At 43.1% G+C, this 11,967-nt stretch overlaps 1 protein-coding gene across 1 annotated transcript; it reads left to right on the plus strand.

Annotated features, from left to right (window-relative positions):
* The first annotated feature begins 414 nt into the window (after positions 1–414).
* LOC138789207 (transmembrane protein 272-like) lies at positions 415–10,292 on the plus strand. Its single transcript, XM_069967815.1, has 6 exons — positions 415–469; positions 1,499–1,531; positions 4,216–4,275; positions 4,356–4,532; positions 6,285–6,439; positions 10,200–10,292. Exons 1-6 carry the CDS (start codon positions 415–417, stop codon positions 10,266–10,268), a joined length of 549 nt encoding a protein of 182 aa, XP_069823916.1. The 3' UTR covers positions 10,269–10,292.
* The last annotated feature ends 1,675 nt before the right edge of the window (positions 10,293–11,967 follow it).

Consider the following 11,967-nt stretch of genomic DNA (forward strand, 5'->3'; position numbering starts at 1 on the left):
GCATCCACACGTTCTGTAATTACAGTCGAGCATGGATGATCTGCTTCAAACCGGACTTCAGAACTTGCTACAGCATCATTCATTACGATGCCGTGAAGTCCAAAATGGTTAAGTCTTCACACTGTTGTACTGACACAGCCAAAGTCCGGTCCATAGCACATTGTATGGACAGTATGGAGCTAATTTTTCAGAGTGACAGACAGTCTAGCACGGGGGATGGATACGGAAGTAAGAAAGCATTTTTGTCTGATAAGGTATTGTCTTATTTGTCTGATAAGATTATTACAAAGTTTCAGTGATTAGAATTTCAAATGACAAATTGCTCAAAAGAAAATTTGTCAGTATGCAATGAATTATTTTAACCAATCAATAACTATTTAAACTTTTTTTTTTTAGTATTCCCGAATATCAATAATGGAAGATCCTTCAAGACGTTTTGAAGGAGAGGAAGATATCTTAACTAGTTCAGGTGAATACAGCTGATTTAGGACTAAAATTTAAATTTCTTTAAAGCATACCAGATATTTATAATAATAATACAAAAAAAAATCAGTCAGGATCCTGACATACCCACCAATCAAGAAAGTAGCAGGGAGAGGCATGTTCTGTCAGTCATCTTTGTTCCATGCCCCCCCCCACCCCCCCATAGACTTATAATGAAGATGCCCAGTGGAATGTGCTCCTACCTGCTTCTCCTAACCAGTGGGGATCTTAGCAGTGCTGATCAAAACTTTTTCAAGACAATGCCACTTTAATCTATCATCTGATAATACAATATAATATGGAACTAGTTGTGAAGAATACATCAAGCAAACTTTTGATTGCCCCCCCCCCTCCAACTGACCACAAACCCGTCAAACAAAGTCATAAGCTTTAACATTTAACTGCAAGTGTTCGTCAGGAGAACTTGCAGTTAGAGACATTTGTAGTACCCTGACCACCTGGTGCTGCAAATGATGATTGCTCAGGGAGCCCAGTGTATAGCAGGAGTGGGCCACAGGGCCCCCTGATGTGGCAGGCCCCATAGCAGCTACTATGGCTGCCACGGTGGTAGTTACGCTCCTTTAACTTAACAATCAGAACCCCCATAGTGTGGTTGTGGGGTTCCCAATAGTTTTCCCTGACCGTCAAAGGAGTTCTACTTACCTTGGTGTGGCCTGTTCAGTGATCTTCTCATACAGCCTGCCTCAGGCAGACTCTATGTGAAGTTTGGTGCTAACACTGATCAATGCTATGCAATGGCATAGCATTGAACAGTATATGCAAACCAATTTTTTCCAATTCCAAGCATTGGGGCGTTACAAATAAACCTGTTCCTAAAAAAAAAAAAAAAAAAAAAAAAGGAACCCTTACATGTCCCTGTAGATGGAGAAGTAAAAGTGCTTTAGCTTTTAGAGGGGAGGAAGTAAAAATGAGAAATTGGCGGCTGGTCGTTTAGTTATTTTGGACTGCGTCATGAAGGGGTTAAAAATCTGTTTGTTTTTTTTGTTTGTTTCAGAATCGTCCTTCAATGATGTTTTAGGCAGTATATGTAAGTATAAAAGACTCAGAAGTGATGTCAATGAAACGTTTCGGTGTGTGCTCAGGAGCTGAACTCCGGCCATCCATAGCAGGTGGCATCATGTTCTGTCACAACATGTGGCATCAGAGATGCCTCCAACCCCTTGTGTAAAGGGATATTCCAATCTCATAGACGTGGATTTCCAGCCCCCTCTAGTTGTGTGAAGTGATGGTGAAGCTAAAAACAGTCAAAGCAATTTGCATGAATTCCATTGACTTAAATGGGAGCTGCACAAAAACAATGGCCCTGCAAGCTACTCTGTCGTATTAACTTCCCAAAGCTACGTAAATGCATATCCTGCAGGGCTATGCCGTTTGCACAACTTCCATTGAATTCAATAAGGGTTATGCAAATTTACCAGATGGGAATACCCCTTTAACTGCTTAGAATCTGTGGTCAACCGCGAATACAGCAGCAATTCTTGCCTCGAGGGTTTGCTATCAGGGCCGGCTCCAGGGTTTTGTGGGCCCTTGGGCGACAGAGCCTCAGCAAGCCCCTTTGTGGAGCAAATCATGTGGCGACAGTAAAACAGTAGGTCCGCCTCTGTGTAGCCCTTTTATAATTGCCCCCCTGTGCCAGACAAACGTCTTAGGCACTTCAGCACCTTCCTCTATACAAGCTCCCAACAGTAACAGGACACTCTTGATGCCCCTAAAGTTATGTCCTTTCTTTATGCCTCATTCTGTATTTGTGCCCCCTCTCTTCACCCCTATCTGTAGCCGGGCCCCCTCTTAGTGCGCATATCAGTAGTTAGGCCTCCTTTCTGCCCCTCATCTGTAGGTGAGCCCCTTTGGGCTTCAATCTGTAGTAAGGCCCTCTCTGTGCAAAGAGAACTTTGCCCTTATGAACTGTGCCACTGCCTCTCCAAAAAAGTTGCCACTGCCCCCCCCCCCCCCCCCCCCCAAATAAACTGTGCAACTGCCTCCTAGATAAATTGTGCCATAGTCTCCATAAATCAATGTTTACTAACCAGTGGCTCGACAGCTGTTGCCAAACTACAACTCTCATCATGTCCTGCCAGCAGTGGATGATGGAAGTTGTAGTTTTGCAGCAACCGGAGAATGAGTCACATGTTGGAGAAAACTGCACTAAATAAACTCTCCTCCTAAATCTTTGTTTCCCAATCAGTGGCTTTTTAGCTGTTGCCAAACTTAAACTCCCATTGTGTCCAGCCAGCAATGCATGGTGGGAGTTGTAGTTTTTCAGCAACTGGAAAGTCACATGTTGGAGAACACTGCACTAATAAACTGTCCCACAAGTCACTGTTTTCCAACAAGTGACTCTTCAGTTCAAACTACAACTCCCATAATATCCTGCGAGCAGTACATGGTGGGGGTTGTAGTTTTTCTGCAATTGGAAAGTTATATGTTAGGGAACACTGCACTATATATACAGTCCCACAAATAACATTTTCCCAACAAGTGACTCTTCAGTTGTTATCAAACTATAACTCCCATCATGTCCTGCTAGCAGTGCATTATTGGAGTTTTGCAGCAGTTGGAGAGTCACATGTCCACAAAACACTGCCCCCCTCCCCTTTGTACACTCTCCATCTCCTGGCCTTGGAGCTGAGCTGCTGCTCTGGCCTCCTCTTATCAGGTCTGGGCCAGGGCAGAAAGATGCAAAGAGTGCTGATCTGCTGCATGGAGGAGACGCTGGCTGGCCGGGCAGGGAGGTGAATGCTCACTACCTCCAGACAGTCTCGGTAAGGAAAAAAAGCAGCCCTGGTGGGACTGGGCCCCTAGAGATGCTGTGGGCCCCGACACCTGCCCAGGTAACCCGGGTGCTGATGCCGGCCCTGTTTGCTCTTAAGACCCCCATACACCTTTAATAACCCCCTGATAATCGTGACACCTAGTGGCCAATGTTATAGTTATGAATTTCCCACAGACTATAAATGTTACAGATATGCTACGTATTGATGGCTCGGTCAGAATATGCAGAGTTGTTTCAAATGACAGGTACTCTTTACATAATGGATCAAACACTTTTGTTCCTCCCCGTTGACTGTGCCTTTCTGTACCATGGAGCCAGGTGCATTTGATCCACTATGTCTATGACTATGAGACCCCTAGACTATGTCATCATGTTGTATCAGTATTTATAGATAAAACAAGGAAAGTTTCGGACCCACTTCTGATTTTTATTTTTTTGCTGCAAATACTAAACAGGGCCAGCATCAGAACCCAGCTTATTTAGGCAAGTGCCAAGGCCCACAGTGCCTCTAGGGGTCCAGAGAGGGAGAGGGGCCCAGCGCTGTAATGTTCAGCCTGCTCACTGTAGTGCAGGGTGAGCACTGAACATCAGAAGACAGAGGAGACTGAGCAGGACCTGTGAGCATCATGCATAGAGAGAGAGAGAGGGGTGAAGGACTTGATCACATGACCAGCAGGTCCTCAATATTACCATGTAGAGATCTGCCAGACAGAGAAGAGGGAGAAGACTGAAGACAGTTGTGTGTGTGTGCGTGTGTCAGTCAGTCTGTCGTGTGTGTGTGTGTGTCAGTAATGTGTAAAATGGGTGCATAATGGATGGATGAGGGACCTGCTGAGGTTCTGTCGCCCGAGTGTCCGCAAAAACCTGCAGCCAGCCCCGATACTGAACAAAGTACTATGGAAATACTATAAACTACTTACGATTGTGTTTTATTACAGATTCCAATATGCTCTGTTTCCTGATATGGGTGGCGCTCGGCATAGCCATGGTAGTTATAGGTAATACTTTATTCTGGATGATCAACACCTGCAAAATAATGGTAGTATTTTATCTTAAGGGAATCCTTATATATGTGCAGGGTCCCTGTACCTTCACGAGTGCAAAGCGGAGCCCAATATCCCCCTCTATCTGGTGGTGGGCGGCAGCTTTCATCTATGTGGCCTGGCGCTCTTCATGCTGCAACTGGTTGCTGTGAAAGTGACGTTTATCCTGGAGGTGTTCGTCTGCCTCTTTTCATTCTGTTGGTTTACTGCAGGTAATGTAATAACATATATAGTGGGATACATGTATTGTTTTTTATGTTGTATTCCTCATGTTTATTGAATCAACATTTAAAAATAAATAAATTCCAACATGTCAAAGTTTTGATCAGTTGAAGAGTCATGGCTGAGACCCCCATCAATCTGGGGAACGAGCAGTACTGCACTTATCTCTGTCCAGTTCTAATGGAGCAGTCTGGATGGGGATTACAGCAATTGACCGATCAGCAGGGGTCTCCATGAAGTCAAACCGATCAAAACTTTTGATATTTTTTTTTAATGACTCATTTAAAGAGGGATTTTATTCAAACATAACTTTTGATATGTTGCTGCCCATGGTGAGACTAACAATTCCTTTCATACTTGTTATTACCTATTCAGTCTCCTTTCCCCAGTTCTGAGCTGCTGCTTTCTGCTGAAGACACAAAAATCTGTGTGACCTTTTCTCTCTCTCTCTCTCCCTCCTCCCCCCTCCCTTTCCAGATAGCTGATATAGGGCTATTCTTAGGTCAAGTTGCTAATGAACTCACTGTGAACCCTCCCAGCATTACAAAGAAGCTACAATGCTGCAAATAAAGGTAGTCGGGGAATTGTTTACATCAGCCGTCTCAGAAGGGGGGGTGATGGGAAGAAAAGCTCCGGAGTTCAGTTTACCCCTACTAAGGGTAGTATTACAGGGGCCAATGATTACTGTAAATGAGCGTCAATTTGCTAGATCGGCGCTCGTTTACTGGGCCTATTACACGGCCCGATTATCGTTTACCAAGGGCTGCAGGGACATCATTACCGATGTCCTTGCAGCCCTTGCTTTTACTTTATACATTACTTGTCCAGGCTGCAGGGCTCCTCTTGCTGTCTTCTCCCCAGGTCCGCGCGCTCCAGCTTCAGAGCGATCTGTCTCAGCTGACAGGCCGCTCAGCCAATCACTGGGCTGTCTTCTAGCAAGGGAATTAAACTACATTTTGAGCTCCCAATAAGACTCCTTCCAGCCCTCCACTGCTTCTATTTCCAAGAGAAGTGCTCGGGGCATAACTTGCCTGCTCAGCCAATCACTGGCCAAGGTAGAAGACTGCCGCCGCCAGTGATTGGCTAAGCAGGCAGGTCAAGCTTTGATTGTTTGTCTCTGAAGCAGGAAGAAGACTGGAAGGAGATGAATCAAGGGTATATGAATTTTTGTATAATGCTGTACAACCCCTTTATTCCCTCTCCATAGACTTTAATGTGCATTGGATGAAGGTAGCACATGCTGCATTGTTAAGATACAAGCTTCTGGTGGTAAATACAACCCTGCCTATATGTACAGTAGTTTTCAAGGGCTTTCAATGTAAAGCATGCAGTGTGCTCCCGGCACTGCCAGAAAGAGAGGTCTAACATATATATTCTGTCGCCACAACCCAACTCCTGCTGATTGACACACCGCGATAGGGAGAATCTATCACTCATTGGGTATTGTACAGGGGAGCAGGAAATAATAAATATGATGGACTCAATGCTGACAGTAAAGGGCAAACTTTACCGCTGACTGCCTTGTAAAAGGAGAATTTTTTTCTGATAAGATACTGTATATTACAAAGGTATTTATTTGCTAATATTCATGTGTTATGTAAGGGGTAGATGGTTTCTGATTAAGATAATAAGACAGTGACATTTACACCTAAAAATAAATTGCAAAAGCATTCAATAACCTTTCTTATCATGAATATGTGTGATTATGGGCCAGTCTAATTGATACTACTTTATTATTCTAGGAAGCATCTGGGTGTTTTCTATATTTCAAGATGATTCAAGAGACTGCAATGACGTTGTCTACTATTTTTCCTTTGGGGCCCTTATATTTCAGTATATCTTTCTAATCTATATATCAATATACGTCTGTCTGTGCTCATGTTGTGTAAGTTTTCTGGTAAGTGTTCATCTTAAAAAAAAAAAAAAAAAAAAAAAAAACTATAGTTAGAAATGCTAATTTTTATGGATACATACGCTTAAGCTGCCCATACACATTGAAGGGAAACAATCAGCACAATTGTGATGATTAAGGTCCTAGCAGCGCTACATAGATGTCTTAACAGGTGTCCCTACCATATCTGGGGGTTCCTTCCTTTTTGGCTTCACATCCTAGCTTTAATCTGGTACGTGGGGCAGGCAGAGTACAGTTAGCTAGGCATCATAACTAGGAGTCCAGCCCATAGCTCTCTGTCTGCAAGCGTGCTCTGCAGAGGCCAACAGGGCTCTAGCAGATTTCTTTGCCTGTCCGTTACCCATGCAGAGTGTGCTGAAGATGGTTCAGTAGAAAGGTTAGTAACATAGGAGAAGGTTTGGTAGGTAAGGATAGTGACATAGGAGAAGGTTTTGTAGGTAAGGATAGTGACATAGGAGAAGGTTTGGTAGGTAAGGATAGTGACATAGGAGAAGGTTTGATAGGGATAGTAACATAGGAGAAGGTTTGGTAGGTAAAGATAGTGACACAGGAGAAGGTTTGGTAGGTAAGGTTAGTGACATAGGAGAAGGTTTGGTAGGTAAGGATAGTGACAGGAGAAGGGTTGGTAGGTAAGGATAGTGACATAGGAGAAGGTTTGGTAGGTAAGGTTAGTGACATAGGAGAAGGTTTGGTAGGTAAGGATAGTGACATAGGAGAAGGTTTGGTAGGTAAGGATAGTGACATAGGAGAAGGTGTGGTGTGTAAGGATAGTGACATAGGAGAAGGTTTGGTAGGTAAGGATTGTGACATAGGAGTAGGTTTGGTAGGTAAGAATAGTGACATAGGAGGTGGTTTGGTAGGTAAGGTTGGTGACATAGGAGAAAGTTTGGTAGGTAAGGATAGTGGCATAGGAGAAGGTTTGGTAGGTAAGGATAGTGATATAGGAGAAGGTTTGGTAGGTAAGGTTAGTGACATAGGAGAAAGTTTGGTAGGTAAGGATAGTGGCATAGGAGAAGGTTTGGTAGGTAAGGATAGTGACATAGGAGAAGGTTTGGTAGGTAAGGATAGTGACACAGGAGAAGGTTTGGTAGGTAAGGTTAGTGACATAGGAGAAGGTTTGGTAGGTAAGGATAGTGACAGGAGAAGGGTTGGTAGGTAAGGATAGTGACATAGGAGAAGGTTTGGTAGGTAAGGATAGTGACATAGGAGAAGGTGTGGTGTGTAAGGATAGTGACATAGGAGAAGGTTTGGTAGGTAAGGATTGTGACATAGGAGTAGGTTTGGTAGGTAAGAATAGTGACATAGGAGGTGGTTTGGTAGGTAAGGTTGGTGACATAGGAGAAAGTTTGGTAGGTAAGGATAGTGGCATAGGAGAAGGTTTGGTAGGTAAGGATAGTGATATAGGAGAAGGTTTGGTAAGTAAGGTTAGTGACATAGGAGAAAGTTTGGTAGGTAAGGATAGTGGCATAGGAGAAGGTTTGGTAGGTAAGGATAGTGATATAGGAGAAGGTTTGGTAAGTAAGGTTAGTGACATAGGAGAAAGTTTGGTAGGTAAGGATAGTGGCATAGGAGAAGGTTTGGTAGGTAAGGATAGTGACATAGGAGAAGGTTTGGTAGGTAAGGTTAGTGACATAGGAGAAAGTTTGGTAGGTAAGGATAGTGGCATAGGAGAAGGTTTGGTAGGTAAGGTTGGTGACATAGGAGAAGGTTTGGTAGGTAAGGATAGTGACATAGGAGAAGGGTTGGTAGGTAAGGTTAGTGACATAGGAGAAGGTTTGGTAGGTAAGGATAGTGACATAGGAGAAGGTTTGGTAGGTAAGGATAGTGACATAGGAGAAGGTTTGGTAGGAAAGGTTTGTCTGTTTAAAGACAAACATGTGTGCAATAAGGTTGATATTCCTGGAGGTGTCCAAACAATTGAAAAAGAAGTTCAATGTTTCCAAATGTAAAATAATGTACTTGTGGAGGAGGAATCCTCTATCCGTGTATCATATCGGCAATTCTGTTGACAAAGACAAAAAGTTTGCTCACACCTTCGCATTCAAAGAGTTCTGTATTTTCATGACTATGAAAATAGTAGATTCACACTGAAGGCATCAAAACTATGAATTATCTCATGTGGAATTATACAGTATACTTAACAAAAAAGTATACGGGTAGAAACCCACTTGCCGGATCCGCAGCAAGTCCCCTAGCTGCGTATTTTGCAGCGAGTCTCGCTGCGGATCCTGTCCCTATACTTTCAATGGCAGACAAACAAGCAGCAGGGATGTACATCCCTGCTGCAAATTTGTCCGCAGCCCGCCCCGTTAACCCCCCCGGCCGCCGGAGCTGATACTTTACCTGATCCCGACTCCGGCTTGCTTCGGCAGTTCCTGGTGTCTTCAGCAAGCCGGAGTGGGGACCAGGTGAAGTATATGCTCCAGCCAGCTCCAAAGACAGCTACAAAAATGGTGGCTGGTCTAAAGCATAAACCATAGACATAGAAAGACTTCAGGATCTAAATCAGTATATTCTGTAGGAAAGAAGAGAAAGGGGGACATGATCGAAGCCTTTATATAAGTTATAGGACTGAATAAGGTTCACGAAAAAAGAAACTCAAGTCAAGAATAGTGGGGCCACAATCTAAGGTTGTTGGAGGGGGTTGGTAAATCTATTAAAAAAAATGTTAATATAGCCATTAACCAAAGTGAAAAAACTGCCTTTTTTATAATAATGGCTGTAATTCGATTAGGACGATTGTAACTTTTTAACGTTGAAAGCAATTTTTTTTTCACTTTAAGGCTGGGTTCACACACAGTATATTTCAGGCAGTATTTGGTCCTCATGTCAGGTCCTCATAGCAACCAAAACCAGGAATGGATTAAAAACACAGAAAGGCTCTGTCCACATAATGGTGAAATTGAGTGGATGGCCGCCATATAACAGTAAATAACGGCCATTATTTCAATATAACAGCCGTTGTTTTAAGATAACAGCAAATATTTGCCATTATGTGGCAGCCATCCACTCAATTACAACATTGTGTGAACAGAGCCTTTCTGTGTTTTCAATCCACTCCTGGTTTTGGTTGCTATGAGGACCACAATACTGACTGAAATATACTGTGTGTGAACCCAGCCTAAAAAAGGTGTGTGAACATACCCAATGAATGTACACAGCGGTATTACATACACCACTCAAGTCTGAAAGTCCGCCTTGTCTGCTGGATTTCTCAACAGGCGCATGCCGTGGCTAGACTCAGCCCTTGATAAACGTTTCCCAATCTCAGAATTCCTTGGAAATGTCAGAATAAAAGCCGTCACCCCCTGACCACCTATCAAGGGGGCGGCACCACTGGATGGATATTAATAAAAGCAATTGTCTGTGTTTTTTTATTAAAACACCATTAAAAACATCTTAATTCAGGCCAAGAATATTGTCAAGAAGGCATGGCCCAGGTAACCCTAGGCTCCACCTACTTGACACAATTCATGGCCGAATAGAGGCATTTTTTACATGGACACGGGGGAAAAAGCTCTGTTTTGAATATTATTTTTTAATATTTATCCAGCGGTTTTACAAGCTGGGTAGGCAGTCAGGGGGTGACAGATTCGCTATAAAGTATGACCAGGTCAAATTTGAGTTATGGGCCATACATGCTGTATGATGATTTGTGCATTTTTTGATAATTTGTGACTATTTTCTGCACATACGAAGGAAAATCTGAAACTAATCATCTTTTTCACCTTATTTCTAAATTTAGGCTACAAGAGTTGCAATAACCATTGATACAGAAAAATCACCGCTTTCCCCAAACAGTTGTGAAGCATAATAATTAGAAAACCTTCATGTCTATGGCGTATAATGATTAAAAGTTTAAAAAATAAAACTATCTATTTTTGTACAAAAAAAAAAGTTTATTAAAATAAAGCAATTTTGAATATTTTTTGTTTTCTTTTCATCATTCTAAATATTTACCTACATAGTTGGGCAAACTACAGTGTCTTAAAGGAGAAGTCCGGCCAAAATTAATTTTTGATATGTTGTTACTTATGAAAAGTTATACAAATTTCTAATGTACATTAATTATGGGAAATGCACATATAGAGCTATTTCCCTTAATTTAGTAGATCAGGAAGTGTTAGAAATATCTCTGAAGAAGTGACGTCACGACCCAGGGTGTAATTCCTATGGAGTGTCCAGCAGGGGGCGCTCTCTATATAGAAGTCTATGGGACTTTATTGTTTCTATGGGTTTCTATGTAATGTAATGTAGTGTACAGTGCTTTATTGAATGAATACATCTATGGAATACTTTGGGGAGCAAGTGTCCTTGCTCCCCAAAGTATTGCATAAATGTATTCATTCAATACATTCAATACACAGTAAGCCCGCCGATCCGCCGAATTTCCGCCGCATTCCCGCCGATCCGCCGCATTCCCGACGATCCGGACCATATACATTGAACTACAGCTCCCATCATCTGCTTCTGGTATGAACAGGTGATGGGAGCTGTAGCTGGGTAATGGATATGACATGCCGCCGGGCGCAGGGGGGAGCCGCTCAGTACACAGGAGCGCTCCCCCCTCCTCCTCCTCCTTCCGGGATAACTTCCGCCTATACCAATGCTGACTCAATGCCTGGCCGCCGCTCTCCGCTCTCCCCCCCATACATACCGGCTCCCGATGCATCCTGGTGTCCGCGCTGATGCCGGGAGCCGGTATATGAGAGCGGAGAGCGGCGGCCAGGCAGGGACTCAGCATTGGTATAGGCGGAAGTTATCACGGAAGGAGGAGGAGGAGGGGGGAGCGCTCCTGTGTACTGAGCGGCTCCCCCCTGCGCCCGGCGGCATGTCATATCCATTACCCAGCTACAGCTCCCATCACCTGTTCATACTATAAGCAGATGATGGGAGCTGTAGTTCAATGTATATGGTCCGGATCGGCGGGAATGCGGCGGATCGGCGGGAATGCGGCGGAAATGCGGCGGATCGGCGGGCTTACTGTGTATTGAATGTATTGAATGAATACATTTATGCAATACTTTGGGGAGCAAGGACACTTGCTCCCCAAAGTATTCCATACATGTATTCATTCAATAAAGCACTGTACACTACATTACATTACATAGAAACCCATAGAAACAATAAAGTCCCATAGACTTCTATATAGAGAGCGCCCCCTGCTGGACACTCCATAGGAATTACACCCTGGGTCGTGACGTCACTTCTTCAGAGATATTTCTAACACTTCCTGATCTAATAAATTAAGGGAAATAGCAGTATATGTGCATTTCCCATAATTAATGTACATTAGAAATTTGTATAACTTTTCATAAGTAACAACATATCAAAAATTAATTTTGGCCGGACTTCTCCTTTAAAGCTTACATACCGAATCCTGTGCATACGTATACAACTGTACACCCATGATCTAAAACGACAAAATGGAACCAATACCTATAAAATAGAAAATTTATTTAATCTTAAGAAAAAAAAAAACAACATAAAAGGGCGAAAGTCAACACAAAAAA

Source organism: Dendropsophus ebraccatus, chromosome 4, assembly GCF_027789765.1.
Source record: "Dendropsophus ebraccatus isolate aDenEbr1 chromosome 4, aDenEbr1.pat, whole genome shotgun sequence".
Lineage (NCBI taxonomy): Eukaryota > Metazoa > Chordata > Amphibia > Anura > Hylidae > Dendropsophus > Dendropsophus ebraccatus.

Coding starts and splice junctions, on each gene's coding strand:
- LOC138789207 (XM_069967815.1), top strand. CDS start 415: ATGGAAGATCCTTCAAGACGTTTTGAAGGAGAGGAAGATATCTTAACT. Junction 1,532..4,215: donor TGATGTTTTAGGCAGTATAT/GTAAGTATAAAA, acceptor GTTTTATTACAG/ATTCCAATATGCTCTGTTTC. Junction 6,440..10,199: donor CATGTTGTGTAAGTTTTCTG/GTAAGTGTTCAT, acceptor TTCTAAATTTAG/GCTACAAGAGTTGCAATAAC.